The sequence below is a fragment of the Dendropsophus ebraccatus genome, chromosome 2 (genome assembly GCF_027789765.1).
Source record: "Dendropsophus ebraccatus isolate aDenEbr1 chromosome 2, aDenEbr1.pat, whole genome shotgun sequence".
Lineage (NCBI taxonomy): Eukaryota > Metazoa > Chordata > Amphibia > Anura > Hylidae > Dendropsophus > Dendropsophus ebraccatus.
In genome coordinates, this window is record NC_091455.1 from 106,035,610 (window position 1) to 106,058,656 (window position 23,047).

The 23,047-nt window shown below is 39.9% G+C and overlaps 1 protein-coding gene across 2 annotated transcripts in view; it reads left to right on the forward strand.

The window, feature by feature from the left end:
- DROSHA (drosha ribonuclease III) overlaps nucleotides 1–23,047 on the forward strand; it is a 214,898-nt gene that overhangs the window by 115,873 nt on the left and 75,978 nt on the right. For both annotated transcript variants that reach the window (XM_069958135.1, XM_069958134.1), the window contains exons 18-20: nucleotides 10,070–10,208; nucleotides 12,408–12,468; nucleotides 14,488–14,547. In XM_069958135.1, the coding sequence (XP_069814236.1) occupies nucleotides 10,070–10,208; nucleotides 12,408–12,468; nucleotides 14,488–14,547 (260 nt within the window). The remainder of the gene's footprint in view (nucleotides 1–10,069; nucleotides 10,209–12,407; nucleotides 12,469–14,487; nucleotides 14,548–23,047) is intronic.

Below are 23,047 nucleotides of genomic sequence, written 5' to 3' on the forward strand. Positions count from 1 at the left end.
GTCAAGGGTTTATTTTCCATCTGACTGGCACCGGACAAGCATGTCAGCTTCCTGGAGTGGGACATGAATTTAATACTCAGATGGTTTGTCTAAAACACAGAGTGAAGGCAAATTAAAAAGGGCATTGTTTCTTGGTGCTCAGTGACTTGTAACATATTAGTGCTTCACATGCCCTCGGGGTAATATCTGTAGTAAGAAGTGTCGTCTGATTCAGCTGTATATGTGACCATCTTAGGAGGCAGTTAAAGGTATTTCCAGCAGAATTTTAGTGCAGCTGGGAAGGCAGATTACCGTCTATTGACTGCTGAGACTATACTGTTGAGAGTTAAAAGATTATATAATTACATAGATGTGCAATACCGGCCCACATTATATAGGTAAATTAGAGGTGAAGAATTATTTCATAATATTTGCACCGCAAAACCGACCTCACATCCCTTGCTATTCAAAATTAGGTGGGGACACTACATACAAACCTCCAACCAACCACTACATACAAACTGAACATCATTTTTTTTTTAATCACATGAGGAAATATGTATAATGAATATAAGAAAAATGCCGTGCCGCGCTTAGTACTAGTATAAAAAACAGCAATAAAAAGCACCACTGTTAGTGTATAGTGCGAGCAGTGTAGGGTATTAAAACCAAGACACTCACCATTGGTGCTTGTTGATGTCGGCTTGGATTTGTAGTCCTCCCCGTTTGTAGACCTGTGTGGCTTCCCTTGTGTGACTTCCTTTGTGTGACTTCCTTGTGTGAGTTCTTAGTCACTGATTCCTTTTTAGTTGTTGTTCCTAAAACGTTCTTTACACCGGAATATAATCCAGATAGGGCGTGCGCCCCGGCCAGTGGCGCGTTCAGCCCCAGTTACAGGAATCCCGGATGGGAATCCTTCTGTGACGTCACAGATTGTACGGATCGCTACAGGAGGCAAGATTCTTCCTCGACGCGTTTCAAAGGATACGTCCTTCTTTCTCAAGAGGATCTTGCTCGTGTTGATGCTCCTCCTTTATAGGTATGGATTCCCATCCCAGGATTAACCTGTTTCCTTCCAGATGATTTTTTACAAAAAGGCAAACAGTTCAAATTCAGCATTTAGCCCTACGGGTTGCATGCTGTTAAATAGGAAAATATATTCACTCTCTTTTTTCGATATTTTATGGATATAATTTCCACCCCTCCTTCTGTCTTCACTTATTCCAACGCCCCAAAAATTGATCCGTCAATTTTACCATTATGATGTTCTCTATAGTGTCGTGATAGAGGGTGGCCATCGAACTGTCTTTTTATATTGTATATATGTTCGGAAATTCTTTTTTGTAGAGTTCTTTTTGTTCGCCCTATATACAATTTATTGCAGGGGCATCTCATAAAATAAATCACTCCTTTGGTTTTACACGTAATATGTCCTTTTATGTTGTGACTTATATTTTGATGGATAACTTTGTTAGTTCTTTTTACATTGCCCATACTAGTACAGCATTTACATTTCCTACAAGGGAAGAAGCCTTCTGAATATGATATTATCCCTGTACACTTCTCAATATAATCTTGCCGGACAGTGGGGGCTATTTTATTACCCAGATTTTGTGCTTTCCGATAAATCATCCTAGGTTTATCCGGGATAAGTTCCCCTATGATTTTATCCTGTTTTAAAATGCTCCAATGTTTCTGTACAATTTGTCTCACATTATTAGCTTGATTAGAATATGTAGAAATCAATGGAATATCAAATTGGTTATTTTGACTATTATACCCATCTTTATCTTTATCTTTTTGCTTATTCACTATTAACCGTTCTCTCTCTATCTCCCCCACTTCTTGTCTGATTTGTTCTAATTTGTCCAGTTTGTATCCCTTCTGTATGAATTTAGTTTGTAAAACACAGGCTTCTTCCTCGTATATTTCTTTATATGTACAGTTCCTCCTTAGGCGTAGGAATTGACTTCTCGGGATATTTAGATATGTATAATGGCAGGGTTCACACAATGTTTTTTGCAGTCCTTTTATTCCATCAGTATTGTGTGCATCCTTTTTTCTAATGACTTCCATTAAAAAAAAAAAAAACTGGGTCCATTTTTTTTTTTTTATTTTAGCTTTTGTGTACGCTAAAAAAGACTGATGCATTTTGAGCAGTTTTTTTTATCTTGGGAGTCAGTGGAAAAATGGACCAAAATGGATGTACACATATACATCTATTTTTTTCTTCTGCTTTTTACAAAAAATAGAGATGATGAAAAAAATCGACTGCAATAGAGACAGTGTAAACCCAGCCTAATACATATAAAGCTAGTTTCTACATACAAAGTAGCATCCCGAAACAGCTGCTGTAAGCTGTAAATCACTTTCTGTGTAGATGATTTCTTCAGGGTCCTGTACAGAATACACAGTGCACCAGGAAAATAAAATAAAGCTACCCTCACCTGTGCCCAAAGGGTTGTCTCATCTTGGTACAGGTGAAGTGCAGTTTAGGACATTTGGTATTGTTCTGTACTGTATTAAGGCACTACTACTAGAAAGCCAAGTAATGCATGCCCTTCAGTAATATATGTGCTTAGTTATTAGACAAAAGGGATTGGGCATGAGTAAAGTGAATAAAAATGATAGCCTGCGAGGGTTTTAAAATAGCAAAATACACTGTACTCGCCTGTCTTCCACTCTCCCCAGTTATGCCAGACTGGTTCTCCCAGCACTGATGCACTGGAACGGCTCTCCTGTTTTGAACGCACTGCAGCCAACCACTGGGCTCGGCAGTAGTCAACATTAGACCGTGGAAGCCAGTTATTGTTGTCTCACAGCTTTTCTTTTGCTTTTTGAAACATTTTTAAGCACATTTTGGTTTTAGGGTACATGAGTTTATAGTAGGTTCTTCTGATTCTGTGCACTCATTGGTTATCCATAGCAAAAAGTAATATTTACCAATTTTGAAAATCCAGCATGTTGGGTATCTCTGTGTGAGGGTCTTCTAGATTTACCCATAAATTACAGCTGTCAACTGAAGGTTCAGGTATTAGGACACTGTGTGACCTTTATATCAAAATCTGTATTCCTAAACCTGGATTAGAATCCTAACCTCTCCCTGCCCGGGCAGTATATAACATTCAATACACTAAATACATAATGCTTTGGCCCTTGTATATTTATCTTCAGCAACTGCTAAGACATTGTAAAATGCCAAACACGGTTAATCTTCAATAATTTTAAAACCAATGCATTAAGGCCGAAAAGTAATTTTTCATTTCCAACTTAAGAGATGAAATACATTTATCTTGTCAAGTCTGCAAAATGCTAGACATGTGAGGGAGCTTGCACCAGATGCCATCTGCTGTCTCACACAAGGCAAAGTACTAATCAAATTAACCTATTCTGTGCGTCAAGTGTCCTTACACTACTATGAATAGTGAATGTGCATTTACAGCAAATCCATTGATAACGGTGTGACTGATTCAGTTAAGACCCAATTTAAGTGAGAGAAAATGTGTGCTGATGAAATGTTCCATTGCGTTGAGTATAAAGAGCTCTACAACTTTCTGGATGTCATTACAGAACTATTTAAATTATTTCTATTGGGGGGGGGGGCACCATTTGAGTTCTGGGCTTTATGTTATGATAGTAATGTTGTATTTGTATAGTGTTGGTCAGGCGTTTCCCTGTCGTTCATTTTGTATTATGCTGTGAAGGTTATACGCTAGTCAGGAATCCTTCAAAGCTGTAGTTCTGCAGCCACAATTTCTCTTTTACACTCCCGTTTCGGACCCAACATTAGCCCCAAAATGAAGACTGAATGCTTACCACAGTACTATATGCATATTTTTTCAGACATTTTTGACTTTGTGTGAATGCTCTTTTTTTGTGGTTTAGGTGTTTTTTGTGCCAAACTTTTTTTTTTTTCCTCTGCCATCACATGACCTAGTTGCTGGACCACACAAGGTGACAAAAATGGTACACGCACAGCAATGGTGTTTTTGAAACAACCAGAACAATCCCATATGGTGGAAAAACGCCACAGTTTTCTGAAAAGCACCACACCCTCAGCATGCTGCGTTTTAGAAAAACTGCCAAAGAGCATTAAAAATGCCAGAGAGGAGAGAAAAATGCTACCTCCATAAAATGCCATGTATGTAAGGCAGATCATAAATTTCCTTCAACATCCAGCCACCATCTGGCCTCTGGCATTTTTGCAAGAAAAAAAGAAAACGCTATGGTGGTGTTGTGTGTTGTTTTTTTGTTTTGTTTTTTTTTGGTGTGTGTTTTTCCAAGATTTAAAGGCAGTGTGAAGCCAGCCTTAGAACACATTTTCCTTTTGTAGTAAATACAGATTTACTGCAGATCAGCTACAGAAAATTTGAAAAATGTGCACGTGTAAACATACAATTGTACTGATATCCCTTGTCTGAGTGGTATATAGCCTCCTAGCTATCTAAATAGCGCTAAACATGGCATTAGTCATGTGATTAATACCAGGTCACATGACTGACACTTTTAATTCATTCCCTTTGTCCATGAAAACCATAAAATAATCTGTGGGCTATACCATTAATAAGAGTTATATGAAGGGTGTGTGAGCAGAATTTGAAATACATGTATATGATTTTCTATTTTGTACATGATAGCTAAAATTTCTAAAATGCTGAGCCGTAGGAAGGTTTTCTGTATTGTTTGTAGGAAGTTTGAATGAATTTCCAGGCTCAGAGTTAATGGTTTATGTCAATAGTTTGTTTTCCGGAATATATTATTGTTAAACCCAGAGTCCTCCGTGGTAGCATTAGCATAAAAGATAATTGTTTGACCTGGCATTTTTTTTTTGTATAATAGGGAGCTGCTGTTAAAAGTTTGTCAGAAGCCTCAATAAAAGTTTTTTCTTTTTTTTTCCCCGATACGTGAACTTCACAGTTCTTGGATTTTGAGCAAAAGGTTTAAATTATTTAATCCTACAGTCTCTTTGAGTATTCCTGTGACCTACCCAGAATCCTCCAGCCACCTGCAGAATTCTGCACTATGCCAAGTCCTTTACGCAATATTGTATTATTAATGGAATCCAGCTGGTGAAAATGTATTAAATACCCCAGGAAAAACCTGCGCCAGAGACACTTGGTTCAGGTTATATAGAGATTAAGAAAATGGCCCAGAACCTGTTTATCTCTGATTAAATGTCACATGTTTTATTAGCTGATACATGCAAATGCTGTAACATTAATAAAATGATAAGTGGACCTACTTATTTAAGGAAGGATTGTCCCTCCTCCAGACCTGTTTTATAGCCTCCATGGGGATATCCCCTCCGCCCAATGTACTGATGTCCCAGATACTCTGCAGACAGTAAGGAGGGCATGGATCCTACATGCAGTGTTCACTTGGAGTGACAGCAACATCAGCTTGTTTTTGTAGTGTACCTGAAACTATCATGTAATTTTTATTACCCACTCAGTACACCAAAAGCAATTTTTTTTCTCGCTAGCTGTCACCCTGTTCGCTTGGCTTCTGATAACATTATTGCTCTCCATTATGTATTTAGCTGTGTAATCATTGTGGAAACACAGAGATCCATACATGTTTATAAGTGTCATTGTTCTTGTCTTCTCATCTTTTGTCAGGAGGTATTACCTCCTAGGAAACATCCCATGCCACAGTGCCCTGGTGTTACATATTGTGTACCCATAGGTGCTTAATTTACTGCTGTATGGTAACTGGGTACACCACTCTATTATAATCTAAAGTGTACCTGCCGTTATAACCTTCAAAATCTAAATCAACAGTAGATGTGATATAAAGCAAGTTTGCAATATACATTTTTTAAAAAAATTATTTTATTTATTTTTTTTGTTATCATGCTGTAAAACAAAGCAGAACTTACCAGAAATCCAGGTCTAGTCTCCTGCAGGCAGATTTTCTGACTTGTGCTGGTTGAAAAAAAACAAACTAAACACAGGAATTCCGGCCAGTACAGAGAGTCACGGCTCAATGTGTCCATCAGTCACATGACTGCCTTCTCTCTCTCTCTGTGAACGCTCAGATGGCCTGGGATACACAGGGCTTCCTGTTTTCTGACTATTTCCTGTTTGTTTGTTTTTTAGAAAGAACAGTCAGTAAAAAGAAAGTGCTGTGTTTTTCATGATAATTAAAAATAAAAAAAAAGGAATGTAAATTGCAAACTTTCCTTTTATCACATCTACTGTATATAACGGCAGTGACACTTTAAAGCAGTGCAACCAGGAGAGAAAACTTCAGTTGTACAACATGCAATGGAACTTGCTGTTATGTTTTATCTCCAAGATGACCTATGTGTTAAAATCGGAGAAAAGCAAGTATACACAATCCTGTACATTAGCCCTTTTGCTATATATATAAGATATTATTTTACCGTAGTTGTTTGCGCTGTGAGCTGCTTCTCTTTTTGCTCTAGCTGGTACACCATAAGAAGCTAAGTAAATGCAGAACTTGAGTTGTCATGACAAGCTCACCCCCGGTCTCTGTAAAGCTGTTTTGCAACAATCTCAGTATGGGATGTAAATGTATTACTAATATGCACAGTATGCAAATATTTCAAAATAACAGAAGTAATATTTTACAGCTTTTATTAGAAGAAAAAAGCATGTACTGACAAAACAGCAAATTAAAGAAAATTATGTGAGCAGATTTAGCAGGATCCGATAAGAAACGTGACTAGCACAGGAGGAAAGTTCAATGACAGGCAAGCTCTTTAGTCCAGCTTTACATTCATTTCTTTTTGCAACAGATCCTTCCCATCTGATAACAGGTAATCCTTACAAGAAATCACTGTTGACATAGCTGTAGGAGGCTCCAAGCAGTCAGGGTAGAAGGGAACGGAAAATATGCACAGAATATACAATGTGTCTGTTGGTGGTGTTCATGTAAATTGTATATTCCATGTTAGAAATAAAACCTGCGGAGTACAATTAATAATGTTCAATATTTAATATTTCCCAATATTATAATTCATATATTTCTAAATGTTTAATACTAGTTGATAGGTACTGGATGATTCGTAACTTTTTATAACCACTTAAAAATTCTTTCATAAACAAATGATACAAAAGTGCCTGACATTTTTAGGGTGAAATGTGCAAAACAAGCTAGCAAGATAGTTTTTCATATTTTTGCTTTTTTACATTTTAAATCCAGAAGCTCATACAGCGTTCCTTCATGAAGGTCATAAGTGACCTTGGGAATATTGTAAGATTACTTTTGTTCTACTTTTTTGTTTTCTTGTAATTGTTGCTGCCATAGACATGTTTAAGAAAGGAAAGCTTTGCTACTAATCATCATGTAAAATCAACAAATTAAACTTTCCAACAAATACATCATATGGAGTATAAAAGAGGTGTAAAATTTCTGGTCTTTTACCACTTTGGAGTAAGGCAGTAAAAGTGTCCTAAAGAGCTCTTGCTGAGCTGCAAAATGATATTAAGCTATTGCCTGGATATCCAGTTAGTGCCACTGTTTGTTTGCTGGAACTGTGAAAATAATCTTAGGCAGGGCAGTAACCTTTGCATTGGTGTAGCCTTGGCCACATACAGTGTTAAGTGGTAGCTGGGACTTGCATTCGGCTGGGAGTCTTCCAGCATCAATTAATCCTTTTATGACTCCAACAGACAACTTCCTCGGCACTACTCAAAACCTCATGCAAAACGCTATGTGGACCTAGACATTACATGGCCCGGTCACAACTGTAAACTAGCACCAATCTGCTATATCATTGCCCGTTTACTTAAGTCTATTGCCCAGCTCGGCCATTGTGCAGCAAGTGCATTAGCAATGTCCGTGCAGCCCTTGCTTTAAAAGTGTAATAATAAAGTAAATAGGTTTACCTGTCCATGCTCTCCGGTGTCTTCCTTGCTTCTTCCCACAATCGCCAGTGCAATTTCAGAGCTGCTCTCTAAAGTGACAGGCTGCTCAGCCAGTCACTGGTCGCAGCGGTCCCAGCCAGTCATTGGCTGAGCAGCCTGTTAGCAAAGTGTTTGGGCGTACACTTGGCAAATGAGGTTCAAAGGGAAAAGGTACAAAGACGGGCAACTAAAATAATAAGGGGAATGGAGCATCTTAGTTATGAGGAGAGATTAAGGGAGTCAATTTTTTTTAGTCTCGAAAAGAGACGTTTAAAGGGAACCTGTCACCCCCCGTGCCGGGGTGACAGGTTCCTGACCCCCCGTTAGAGACCCCTATACTTACCTCATCGCGCCGGGTCCCGCTTCTGAAGATGGTCGGGTCCCGGAGATCTCAGCCGATGCAGCCCGGCGCGCACACTGAGAGATGAGTCCAACGCTCATAGAGAATGACGGAGCGCTGGACTCTCCTGTCATTCTCTATGGGTGTTGGACTCATCTCTCAGCGCGCGCGCCGGGCTGCGGCGGCTGAGATCTCCGGGACCCGACCATCTTCAGAAGCGGGACCCAGCGCGATAAGATAAGTATAGGGGTCTCTAACGGGGGGTCGGGAACCTGTCACCCCGGCACGGGGGGTGACAGGTTCCCTTTAAGAGGAGATATGATAATTTATTTAAATCTATAAATGGCCCCTACAAGAGATATGGGAAAAAGATGTTCCAGGTAAAACCCCCTCAAAGGACAAGGGGGCACTGCCTGCGCCTGGAGAAAAAAAGGTTCAATCTCCGGAGGCGACAAGCCTTCTTTACCATGAGAACTGTGAATCTGTGGAACAGTCTACCACAGGATCTGGTCACAGCAAAAACTGTAGAGGGCTTCAAAACAGGGCTAGACAAGTTCTTAGACCGAAATAGCATAAATGGGTATTTATAGAATCTACTCATCATTCCTCCCCTTCTTGGTTGAACTTTTCAACTATACTAACTATGCAACTATGATGGGTTTGAACTTAATGGTAAGGGAGGAGAGAACACCATTTATCTACATGTAAAACTAAGGGGGGGGGGGGGGGTGACGGTTAGAACATTACCTGTAATTCAATGTTTCTGCAGTTAGTAGAAGTGAGTGAACCTTGAGCAAACCCGGTATGTTTAAGTATTGGAAGTAAGTAATCCTGTGATTTTGTTGTTTTTTTAAGGTGCTTCTATGCTGATATATAAGACAAACAGTTTACAGTGCAAATCAGTCCAGACCTGATTGAGAATTTAGTGACCCAAACTTCCTATAGTGACCTGAGTTATCTATACTGCTGTAATTTTGTGTCATTAAAGAGGTATTCCCATCTCAAATTGTTCCCCCCCCCCCCCCCCAATCATCCCTAAGGGATATCACCAGTTGAACCCCACCAATCAGCTGTCCTGTGGATAGGGAATAACAGCTTGAAATAGGGATATCTTTGTAAGGAAGTGGTCTGACTAAGATATAATACAAGGTGGCCTAAATGGTTTAAAGGGGTAGTGCGACGCTAAACAATTATTCACTAAATAACACACATTACAAAGTTATACAACTTTGTAATGTATGTTATGTTAGTGAATCGCCCCCTTCCCCGTGTTTCCCCCCACCCACACCAGACCCAGAATTGTAGTGCTCTATACATACTTGCCTCTTTCTGACCCCCGTCCGCCATCTTGTGCCAATGATGTCATCTTCGGACGGATGGCCGAACTGCTCCGACCGTCCCTAGTGCCGGCAGCCCTCTGCCGCTTCATCAGCTGCTCAGCCGCGATTGGCTGAGCACAGTTATGCTCAGCCAATCGCGGCTGAGTAGCTGATGACGCGGCAGAGGGCGGCCGGCACTAGGGACGGTCGGAGCGGTTCGGCCATCCGTCCGAAGATGACATCATTGGCACAAGATGGCGGACGGGGGTCGGAAAGAGGCAAGTATGTATAGAGCACTACACTTCTGGGTCTGGTGTGGGTGGGTGGAAACACGGGGAAGGGGGCGATTCACTAATATAACATACATTACAAAGTTGTATAACTTTGTAATGTGTGTTATTTAGTGAATAATTGTTCAGCGCCGCACTACCCCTTTAATTCACATGCCATTCATTCATTTATACTCTTAATTTTTCTTGTTTAATGTTACCACTATTTCATAGCACATATCTATGATTTTATCTTTTTTGAACTTTGAAACGTTTAAAAATCTTTTACAGCTGGCAATGACTCATCCTAGTCACCATTTAAATTTTGGGATGAACCCAGATCATGCCCGCAACTCTCTTTCTAACTGTGGAATTAGACAGCCAAAGTATGGAGATCGGAAAGTTCATTACATGCATATGCGGAAAAAAGGTATGCGGTTCAATTGTTAAAGTTCACGTTTACAATTTTCTATGTAGATTCTTTTATTGTATGCATAAAGTGGAATTGTAAAGAAAACTACACTTTACGCTCTCTGTTTGAACCATATAGGTCAGTTAATGGATATGTTTGAACAAAAAAAGGAAAATCTAAAACTGTGGCCACACTTGTGTATTGGAAACAATACACCACTTCCTGCAGGACATACAGCAGCTGTTAATTGCTAGACACAAGATTTTTAAAAAGTAAATTACAAACTTAAACAACTTGCTGAAACCAGTTAATTTTAAAGAAAAAAGATTTTCGCTGGATAAACCTTTCCAGCGAAAATCTTTTTTCTTTTAAATCAACTTGATTCAGCAAGTTTTTTACGTTTGTAATTTACTTTTTAAAAATCTTGAGCACTTATCAGCTGCTGTATGTCCTGCATTAAGTGGTGTATTGTTTCCAGTCTCACACAGTGCTCTCTGCTGCCACATCGGTCCATGTCAGGAACTGTCCAGAGCAGGTGAGGTTTTCTATGGGGATTTACTGCTGCTCTGGACAGTTCCTGTCTCGGACAGAAATGTCAGCAAAGAGCGCTTTGTCAGACTGAAAAGAAAACAACATTTCCTGCAAGGACGTACAGCAGCTGATAAGTATGGGAAGACAAGAGATTTTTAAATAGAAGTAAATTACAAATTTATATAAGTTTTCGAAACCAGTTGATTTGAAAGAAAAAGATTTTCTCTGGATAACACCTTTAATTTAACCCCTTCGCGTCCCATGACGTACCTCGTATGTCATGGCAGCGCAAAGGGGGTTCAGAGAGGGGTCCCGCTGTTCCCCCGATCTGAACTGCGCCACTCCTGGCTGCTATTAGCCGGAGCGGTCCCATCGCTGCGTCAGCTGATTATGCATTTAAATGCAGCTGTTAAACCTGACAGCCGCATTTAAATGCTTTGCTTTTCATGTCCCTGGTTTCTAGTGGGTCAAATCTCTCCCCGCGATTGCATGGAGTGGGGGGGATCCGTTCTTTTGCACTGACGCTGATCCCGGCTCGGCAATACATTGCTCTGTGCTGCAGCAGCCCAGTGCAATGTATCACTGATCCCATTGATCAGTGCTGTGTATATATATATACAGCATTGATCTCTAGTAAGTGTAAAAAAAATAAAAATGTTTTTTGTTTTTTTTTTTTTTATTAATAAAAAAAATCCCCTCCCCTTATTACCTAAGGTGCTGGTTCACACTATGCCCATGCGGTATGCCCCAAAGCACGTTTTGGCAACACACTTTGGGGCGTACTGCATGGGCGTAGTGTGAACCAGCAGCTTAGGTAATGCTTTACCAGCAGTGAATATTGTTACTTTTGGTTTGTGACACATGTCGTTTACGTATTGTCGTTTCAATTTGACAATGCAAATTATTATTATTATTTTCGCAGCATATTTTTGGGGAAAATTAAGTCTGTCATTGCAAAGTACAATTGGTGTCGCAAAAAATAAGGGTTCATGTGTGTCTGTAGAAAAAATTGCAAGCGCCATGGCCTTATAAACATAAAAAGGAAAAAGCAAAAGCACAAAAACGAAAATGAGCTTTGTCCTTAAGGGGTTAAAATGTCAGATTTGTCCAGGAGTAGCTCTTTAAAATTGTTTTAAGCCTGCCACACAGCTTTCACTTTAAAGGAATGTTAAGTATATATTTATAGATCCCATTATTATTATTACTATCAGTATTGTCATAATTGTGCAGACCCTGAAGTTTTTATTTAGCATTTTTTTCTTTCCTTTCCATGCAGTGTATAACTGCAGTACTAAAAAAGGGTCCATTGAGTCCATTGATTCTGTAATTGTTTGTTGAAAATCTGGCCTTGCTGTAATTATGGCTTTTGTTGCCCTTGCCCAAAAGAATCTGTGGCCAAGTAATTTATTTCTTTTAAAGAGCATTGTATAAAATGATGGGATTAAGAAGACTTAATTGCTATTCGTGTTAACTGTAGTAAAGGAGCAAAGTTGGGACATAAATTTCAAGCCATCTCCTTTTTACAAGCATATGATGAGAAAATGCTCTTATATTTTTATGGGTGCCGGCTCCTGAACACTATCAATTTAAGTCATTCCCAGCGTACTGCTCTGTGAACTTTCCGCTCACAGTTTTATAACTGCTTGATTTGTCATTTATGGCAACTTTGATTTTGCATGCATACAGGAATAAATACGCTGATAAACATTATGTCCCGCCTGGGCCAAGATGATCCAGCCCCTTCACGGTAAGTCTTTTTAATTTATTACACATTTGCTAAAATTTTGAAGTAATATTTTATTAAAATATGTATTTTGTACACATGCTCCTTATTGTAAAGGCTTTCTGTGACACCGAAAATCTAAGAAATGTTTGCCTTTTCGGCCAAGTTCACATAGGGAAATTAGATGTGAGGTTTTAGACCAAACCACATGTGGTTCCTAAAGGAATGAGATGTATAAAATATGTATATTTGTAGATCCCACTACTTTTGGATATAAAACGCCTAAAAGCTTTACTGTGTAAGGGTGGGTTCATCCTGAGGAGTCCTCTGGGATAATATCCGCGGAATTCCGCTGTCCGTCAGCGTGCACGGCCGCGCGCCTTTCCGCCGGCTCCATAGACACCATTCTATGGGCCGGCGTATTCCGCTTTCCGCCAAAAGGACTGACATGTCACTTCTTTCGGCGGATAGCGGAATACGCCGGCCCATAGAATGGTGTCTATGGAGCCGGCGGAAAGGTGTGCGGACAGACAGCGGAATTCCGCGGATATTATCCCAGAGAATTCCTCAGTATGAACCCACCCTAAGCCTGATGGCTCTCAATACATCGAAGGAGAATTATATTTATTGATGACTTTACTACATTAGGTAAGAATTCTGATGTTTCTAATAGATGTAGTTTATTACTACAGTCCTCAGTTTACTCTTTCCACAACTATCCTACCCATCCCAATGGGGTCACATAAATATGCTTCTTATATGCACAAATAGCTTTCCTGGAGCATGCACAGAATATTTTAAAATGCTAATATGGGAAAAGAGACTTACTTTAAGTGGATCTGATTTGCAATTTATGTTCCACACTGCTAATACTGTTAGGTAGCTGATAGGGTCGGTTCACACTACGGAATCCGCACGGATAAATTCCTTCACTCTTACCCCCCCCCCCCCCCCCCCCCCACAGCTGCACGCCTATCCTCCCATGTCATAGACTCCATTCTATGGCTGGGCCGATTCCGCTGTCCACCGAAAGGATTGTTATGTCAATTTTTTCAGCGGAGAGCGGAATCCACCCTTGCATAGAATGGTGTCTATGGCACGGACAGATAGGCACACCGCTGTGAACAGGTATGAGCGACGGAATCCTCCGGAAATTATCTGCATGGATTCTGTAGTGTGAACCTACCCTTAAGTATTGTTAAGCAGACTTGCTGAACTGTTCGAGTTCGGCAATGTTCTTTGAACCCAAACACTTGCCATTTGACTCCCAGCAGCTGGAGAAGTTTGATGCCGCCCCAGGGAGTCCTGGAAAACATGTATACAGCCATAGGTTGTATTCATGTTTTCTTGCCAGCTCAAGGGGGACATTAACTACAACATAATGGACCCCTACACAATGCCAAAATATAAAGTTTGCTTTTTGAAGGCACAGCGTATCGAGCCACACGAACGATCATTGTATCATTTGTGTAGACATTTAAATGTAATGCTAACTGCCGCATATCCCCTGCTCACACATTGAGATATGCAGCTGATAGTGATATATTTTGTCACAGTACAAAAGATGCGATCAGCTGAGGATCGGGGGGTTTTGCTGCTCCACAGCTGTTGGCTGTCATTTTTACACTGGCCAATTATTGTCTGAAGGAGCGTTTCTAGCAATACTCCTGGCCATTAATCGGCCCATGTAGAAGAGCCTTTAGTATCTGATGGGTGAGGTCCAATCAGTGGATCCCTACTGATCATAGGAAAGAGTGAATGGAGCGGCAGAGTTTTCTGTGGGATCTCTGTACATTGGTACATCAACTCTTGATCAATGGCAAAATGCATTAATGTGCATGTATTCTTAAAGCTGTGGAGAAATTCATTAATGGGGGAGAATTCCATATCATGACACTGAACATCGTCATTCAAAATGAGAAAAATTAGCTCAACTGCTCAAATTTTTGCATTATACAATCAAAGTAAAGATTACAGTTTAATGTCATTAGGTGCTCATGATTCTTTATTTATCATGCAAACTAACGAGTTTTTGCTCTTTAGAATAAACCACAACGAGCGATTGGAGTTCTTGGGAGATGCTGTAGTTGAATTTTTAACAAGGTAAATAAAGATAATCACTGTGTTCGCTTGAGTAACTATTGTGTTTTTGTTTTTATTATAGATACAAATAAATGTTTTTGAATGTACTGTTACATAAAGAGTGATATATTGTTATACTATGGCATAGAACAGAAGTCCTTCCTTACCTTTCCTTTTGGCACAAGTCAAGATGTCATAAGCTTTGAAAAACAAACATGATTTCACAAGTAGACACTTACCTCTCCCCGTGCCCACGGAGAGTGGCCGAAACAGCCACGGGACCCCTGCCGGAAGTCATTTTCCCCTGAGTTGTGATGACGTCACAACTCGAGGCAAGAGGAGTGGGATGCCGACTCGGCTGATGGGCTGGCCGATCAGGCAATCAGTGACTGGAGAAGCATTCCACCCCTATTACTGACTAGCTAAGCGGCCAATCCATCAGCCGGATTGGGACGTGGATATCCCGGAGCCCGGCAAGGTCACTCACTGCTGGTTAGAGGAGAGGTAAGTGCCTACTTGTCCCATCTCCATAAGTTATCCCCTATCCTGATCGGTGGGGGTCCACCTGGTGGGATTCCAACTGATCATGAAAATCGAGAAAAACTAAGGTAAATTAATCAGTTGACATTACCTTAAATTTTAGTTCAGTCACTCAGGGCTCAGTTATTTCTACCATTTAGCATTAAATTTAAGAGGATCTGTTAACTATGGATGTTTTTCCAGGAGGAATAACAGAGGAAAGATACTACATGGTGCTTAGTAATCCTGTTATTAAGCACTTAGTCCTGCAGTCCAGAATGGCAGCAGCAGTTTTTCCCACAGTACTGTGCAGCCATTAACAAATAAAGTGCTTTTAACTGCTGTCAGTTTTAATAAACACTGATATGCAAGTCAAGCGGAGTGTTGGCTGCAGCATAGTAGCAACATGTGAACCCAGCCGTAATCCCTCTGCTAATTATTCAATAAGCCTGACATTCTGTGCTTATTAATCACACGCCTTTTTGTTTCATTATTATCACTATTTATTGGTCAGTTAATTCTGTCGTTTATTGCCTGAATAAACCTACCACCCCATGTCTTATTAGTACCCCGATACATACACATATACATGTGTACAGACACACACCGTGTGTAGGACTATGGTCATGTTAGCTACCTTGTGACTAATCTTATTTTTCTTCAGGCAAGAAGCCGAACCTTGTAGCTCACCTCTGTGTTTCTATTAAACCCAAAGTAGGAGAATAAGAGGTAGATAGACTCTCATTCCTAAAACAAAGCTTTGGGTACATACAACTAGGCTGTTGTCACACCCTGCAAGCATGGGGAAGGTTGATGGGATGGCTTCAGACCTGCACCAGGTGGTTGCTATATACCCTTGTCACCATCTTTGCGTAGGCCTTAGGATTTGCATACCACCAACTGAGATGCACAGTTATACCTTATGTTGCTATATTATATTTTATATTACTGATTTTTATTTATTTTACTCACATGTGACATAAAGTGTTACATGATAATTTTACAATACTATGTCTTGAAAACAGATGACAGTATGTTTTTAGCGCTATTTACTGGCAGGTGCATAAAACTGGCTTTTAAGGTGGCTCCATTAAGTGCTCCAACAGAATGGATTGCCATCATTTTCGGTTAGTGCATTTGGTACAGTATATTTAATTTACCTCCTGTTTAAATCTTTGGCTTTTTTATCGCTCAGTAGTAAAGCTGTTCAGGTTTAAATCATTATGAAGAACTTAGAATGTTCAGAGTATGGTGTGCCTTCTATAGCAGGGGTTTCTTAAAAGCTTTAATGTAATGAAGCATTTTTTCTATGGAACTGCTGGCTACATTCTGTCCCCGGTGCTGGGCTGTTCTCCTTATTTTTCATTTTTCTTGTAAATTTAGCTGTCTCATAGAGCAGACATTTGTAAGAAAATATGCTTGAGCATTACTGATGCAGTTAGCAACATAGCGGTGCCATCTGGGTAATTATCACACGTAATTAATATAGCAATAGCAAGGACTGGCATTGGCATTTCAAAATTTATATTTTCATTAATCCGTGCTTCTTACTAACCCAGAACTAACTTATATAGAAACCAAATAATTTAGTGATCGCAACAAACTGGTTATAATCCATTTTGCTTCCACTACTGGATACATGCAGATAATATGTCTCACTCATACTTACAGATGCAATTTCTGAATGCCCTTGTCTAACATTGCAAGGACAATGAAATAAATGCATTTGCCGGTGTTACTAGCATCTGCACTTTTTTCTTTTGTATTTTTGTGCTCTTGCAGAATTTAGGATATGTTTAATCGCTTTCCCTTTCCTAGCCGACAGGCTAACCTTGGAATTTGCACGAAGAAATACGGCAGACTATACAATAGTTTGTGCTTTTCGCTTGCTACTGACATATAACCAAGAAACAAATACTGTAGAAATTTCTAAAGTGCAGTTTTAGAGCTGATTTATGAAACATTACTAAAGACCCACTACGCAACCTGTGAAAAGATAAAAAAAAAAAAAGAGAAAAAAAAAAAGTTGTAATGCCTATATTTCTCTCTAATAAGAAACCAATGCAGGATTTTGCAAGGATAAATTAAGGGAATAGAAACTTTGAAATTTGAGCAGGAAGTTTTGAGATTTATTTATTTATTTTATATCTATATACACACATGCGATCTACAAAGTGTATATTACAAATGAAACCCAAATCAATACGATTTTTTTACTTGAGCTTAGGTAAACTTTTGAAGTATACTTTTGGTGTAGGCTCTGAATTGTAACTGTTACTCAGATGCAGAAATTTCATTGCCATATACTACTTATTGTGTATCCCTTATGCCATAGCCTAACCATCGTCTAATGACACATATATTATTAAGCTGGCTCCAATGATGTAGCATGGGTTTCCAGCGCTTCAGGCAAGGCAAGTATTGCTCCCCTAACCCAACCTGGCAGATTTGAAGTAAGTAGAGATGTGTACAGTGTACGCATCACTGCTTATTAATGTACAGGTCGAGTCCGGAGATAGACAGATAGTATATACAGGAGTCCTGTATATACATTCTATAGCAGGGGTACACTGCAGCGGTCACAAGAGGCCACTCTCCCCTTGTCCTAGCATCGGCGCCCCAGTGCTGTCACTCGAGCGCCGAAACCAGACACAGGACAGAGCAGCCTCTTGTGATTGTTGCTTCCACAAGATTGACTGACAGGGATCGAGTCGATGGCTCCAGCGGGGCTTCAGACAACTGGCCTCCGCGGTCCACCAGTTGAGGACCCCTGTTCTATAGCATACTGTGTCAATAGTGTATGGCTCCATGAAATGTATGGACAGGAGGACTCCTGCCTATCATCATACTCAGTTTCTGTATATTGGTGATGCATACACTGTATATGTTACTGTTTACTTAACATTTGCCGGGCACGCAATACGTTTTCAGATTTTGCACCCGCCTTTGGGATTATGCACCTGAGGCAATCCCCCCCCCTAAGGTCCACTCTGTGCCATTGGCTGGTTATGCAAACATGGTAATGCATCCTGTGTATTGCAGGGGTCTGTTCACCCACCAGATATCATTTCTATAAATGTATAACCTTTAGATTGGGGTGCATTTACTTTTTCCCACATAGTATCTGTTACTTATATAGATATACACAGTGTGAGTTTGTATACAAACATACACATGTATAATTTATACAGCCATTACTTATAAACTAAAGCCTATTAACTGGTTACCAAATTAACCCTTAAACATGAATACTAGACAGGGGGAAAAGAAAGACATTAGTAAAGAAAGAACTTTACAATCCATTGTCTGAGACACCAGGCACAGACAAATGATGCCCTGTGCAATTCAAGTTATTGTAAAAAAAAAAGAAAAATCTCTAACTTTCTGTGCACTGGTGACAGGAGCTTATTTTCTGCACTACAAAGATGACGGCTAATAAAATATGCTGTACAAAAGAAGTGATCGGAGATAAGCTACGTACTTGTAATGTCATTGGCTCCTCGTCTCCAGTGCTAGGGCTACAGTCCGTTTTTCCTAAAATACTAAAGCTGTGACCCATCCCTGCTGTAGAGCTTAGGTGCTGTAGTACTAACAAGCACATTCTTTAGGGGCTGTTTATTCCAGGATAATGCATTCCAATTAGTCATTCAGTGAACTGAAATACAGGCACCTGTACATATTTTCTGTACATCTTTTAGCACATTTGCGGTCAGACAGTAACCTTTTTAAAGTACAATTGTTATGCTATGGAATAATAACTATCCCAGGTCAGTGGTCTCCAACCTGTGGTTCTCCCAGCTTTTAGCATACTTTGGCAGCCACAGTAGTAGGAAATGTGTGTTTAAAGCATTACTGTCAGATTGGGGGAAAAAAAGGAAACTTTTGACTTATCAAAAGTTTTGATCATTCGAAATCTGGGTGTTTAGAACCTCACTGATCATTAGACCCGGGAGCGGCTTGCAGCTGAGCAGTTCTCTCCCCTGCTCTTTTCAACTCATTGTAGGGGACTGGGACTGTAGTAATTAGAGACAAGCGAACCTGCTGAGTTTTGGGTTTGTACGAATCCAAAAGATCAGCTTTTGAAGCCATAGGCTGTAGCCATGTGTTCCAGGCATCCACATTCTCCAGACAGTGGGATTCAATATAACTTTCTGTAACCAGTTGACTTGAAAAAATAACTTTGCCAGAGTACCCCTTTAACCCCTTTTTTTTAGTCTTTCTGATTTTGCAAGGATACAATTTGATTTATGTGTATGTAGTGTGTACAAAAGCTGCACATCTTCAGATTTTATGGTTAGAAGTTGTGTATCTGACACTCTGCTTGGGTTGAATCTTAGATTTTACTTGTACCAATCCCATGAGAAAACTCCCTCGGGGAGTAGAGACCCCTTAGGGACCTGACTTTAAACTTCACTTTTAATTACTTATTTAAAATCATACAATAAGCATAAAAAAAAAAAACATGTTAAAAGCACATACTCCTGTGCCCTTATGCTCATGCAAATTGCTTAGAATTCTTGTAGCCCTACAGTTAATGTTACTGACACTGCCAGTTATGAGTTATATAGTGTTTTAACATCAGGAGTAGAAGTTAAAAATCAAACTTGTAGCCCCTTTAACATGTTTTGCTGTCACACACAGCATCATCAGGAAGCATAGCTATCAATCTGCCATGGGGTACTGGTCTTATAAAGGTAGCCAGTATGTCGCCACTCCCCAAATGACCCTCCACTGTGACCTATTATATATGAGCTTGTAGCTACTTGTCAGTAGAGTGCACTGTGAATGATAGATCTGACATCATCCTGAGTAAGGCTGCATTCACACCAAAGCAAATTTTGTGGGACTACAGACGTGAAGGCCTGTCCTTGATGGTTTCCCGCTCACATGAATTGAGGTATCAACAGAATGCCTGCAGCGGGGAAAATGTTTGAATCTTCGCAACACTGTAGTGACATGGTTCTGTCATTATAGTCCCGCAGTGATTCATACAGTTTCCCCGCTGCAGGCATGATGTTGATACATCAATTTATGTGAGCGGGAAACCATCAAGGACAGGCCTTCACGTCTGTAGGTCTGCAAAATTGGTGAACATGTGAATGCAGTCTTACTGCCCCACAGATGGGCATCTATAGAGTGGGTAGAGCCCACTTTACATGTCAACAAATCATTCTATACGTCAGGATGGGCAGTCCTCAATTGTGTATGCCACTAGGAATTTATTGAAAGGCTGGAGTAGCTGTCATTCACCTAGTCTATCGGCTTTTGCAGGGGGAACCTCTTCCTCAAGATGACATTGAAGAGGAGGAGGTTTCCTCTTTAATAGCTGATAGGCTAGGTGAATGACAGTCAGCTACTCCAGCCTATCAATGCATTCCTAGTGGCATACACAATTGGGGACCACCCATCCTGACTAATAGAATGATTTGTTGACATGTTGAGTGGGCTGTCCCCCACTCTATAGACACCCATCTGTGGTGTAGTTACACAGGATGATGTCAGATCTACCATTCACAGTGCACTTTACTGGCAAGTAGCTACTAGCTCATATACAGTATATTAGTTCACTTTGTAGGGTTGTTTGGGGAGTGGCCACATAACTTTTATAAGGAAGACTAGTACTTAATGGCAGATCGATATCTATGCCTCCTGAGGACACTGTGTGTGACAGCGAAACGTGTTGAAGGGGCTACATTTTTTATTTTGTAATTGCTACTCCTGATGCTCACACACTGTATAAATTATAACCAGCAGTTACATAAACTGTAGGGCTACAAGAAATATATGCCCTTTGCATGAGCACAAGGGCACAAAAGCATGTTTTTTTAGTTTTTTATTTGGGCTTTGCCTCTGGGATTGGTACAAGTGGTCATATTGGATGCCCAACCTCCTAGGAGGATTTGTGATATGTTAGATTTTAGCTACAAACAATTTTTCGTTTTCCTTTTTTTTTTTTTTTTTTTTTTTTAACAAAACATTAAAATTGCTTGAATTTGCACTGAATGTCATTTTAACAATGGAGAGTGTCTTTAGGTTTTATTCACGTCAACATTTTCCTAACCGCTAAAGGATGTTGAAAGTGGTTGTGTATACAGATTTCCATCATTAATATTGGTATTCAGGTTTAGTTAGTAATGTAATAGTGCTTTATTTCGGATCAGCCATGTAGGTAAACATCATGGGTCACAAAGTGGTGTTGTGAACCATGGAGCCTGGAGCTTTCTATTTGCGCTACTCCCAGTGAAGTCTGTTGAAAGAAATAAAAGACAGCACAGCCCTCCTTCTGATTCTAAGTGTAGAGATGTGTTTGTATTTAAAACTCTGTCGTACTGTGGCACCGCACTGCTAAACTGTCATATTTTCTTTGATAAATACAGGGCATGTTTCTGTGCTTGTAGCCTGTAACATCCCTCTTCAGATATGGGGCTTCCTTTGAAGTCTTTTACACTGCTGATGGGCTCAAAATGTAAGATTACAGAATGAAATCCAGCGTGACTGTCGTGTCAAATGCCCTTTTATTTTATTTTTTTTCCCTCTCTCCTCTCCTCCCCCTTGAAGGATCAGCTTGCCTGGAACAGATAGGCAGCTTCCAAAGCTTGAGTCCAATTTGCAGGGAGAAGGGTGATTATTTCAAAATGTTTGTCACTTCTCCTTGCTGTGATTTATCTCTGATCTTGTATTTCCTAACCTGAAGTGAAAAGCTTGTTTACAAGTGAGATTAGTTTTATGGGAATACACATCGGAGGGGATTAGAAGATAGAAAAGCCTTATGTGCAGCATGGGCTGGTTAACGTTTAATTCATCTCGCCTAAAGATTCAGCAATTACCTTTTCAAACATTCATAAAACTTGCAAAAAATAAATAAATTAGCGTCGATCTCCATAGCGTCTTAGCGTAAGTGTACTTTTACTTATTTTAGGTCCATTAGTTCCGATCAGAGTAAACGATCTGGAAATTAAATTTACTTTATTTATGCTTACAGTTTTTTCGTTTTTAATCTATTAGTTGCAAGGTTGACATCATTCTAGTTTCTACAGATTTTTTAAAATTTGATTATAAACTACGCTGCTCTTTGGTGACATAGCTGACGTTTTCATGTCATTTCTAACTATCTGATCTGTCCATCCATCCGTCTTTTGGATGATATCTGCATTGAAACGTCAGTCAAGGTTGCACAAATGTTTGTCATGTGATCGCTGGTTTAATTGTAAGATTAACTTTTGGTGGCTCAAGATGGGGTGGTTGTCTATCAATAGATAATAGACTTTCCCAGGCACTGTCATTTTAGCAAACTTTGCATAGATCAATAGTACAAACGAATAAAAGAGAAGCTTGTATTATATCTTATCAGACACACTGCCTTACAGTGATTTTTTTTTCTTTCAAATGAAGTGGTGTCATAAAGTTATACAGACTTGTAATTAACTTCTGTCTAAAAATCGTAAACCTTCCAGAACTTTTCAGCTCATGGTGTCCTGCAGGAAGTGGTGTATTTTTTCCAGTCTGACAGAGTGCTCTCTGCTGCCACCTTTGTCCAGAGCAGTAGCAAATCCCCATAGAAAACATTTCCTGCAATGGACAGTTCCAGTTGCGGTCAGAGGTGGCATCAGAGAGCACCATGTCAGACTGGACAGAATCCACCACATCCTGCAGGACACACAGCAGCTGATAAGTACTGGGAGGCTTGAGATTTTTAGATAGATGTAAAGACCCTATTACACCAAGTAATTATCAGCCGTATTACTTAAAAAATAAGTTCTAATTATTCTAGCTGCCCATACACTCTGCTGCACTGACTGGGCACAATACTGGTAGGAAGAATGGGCCTCTAATACATTTCCAGTAATATATAGCATTATATTCCTTGTCTAAGTTTGTCTGTACTTGTATCTTAACTAGAGATGAGCGAACTTCGAGCATGCTCGAGTTCATCCGAACCTGATCGTTCAGCATTTGATTAGCGGTGGCTGCTGAACTTGGCTAAAGCCCTAAAGCTATGTGG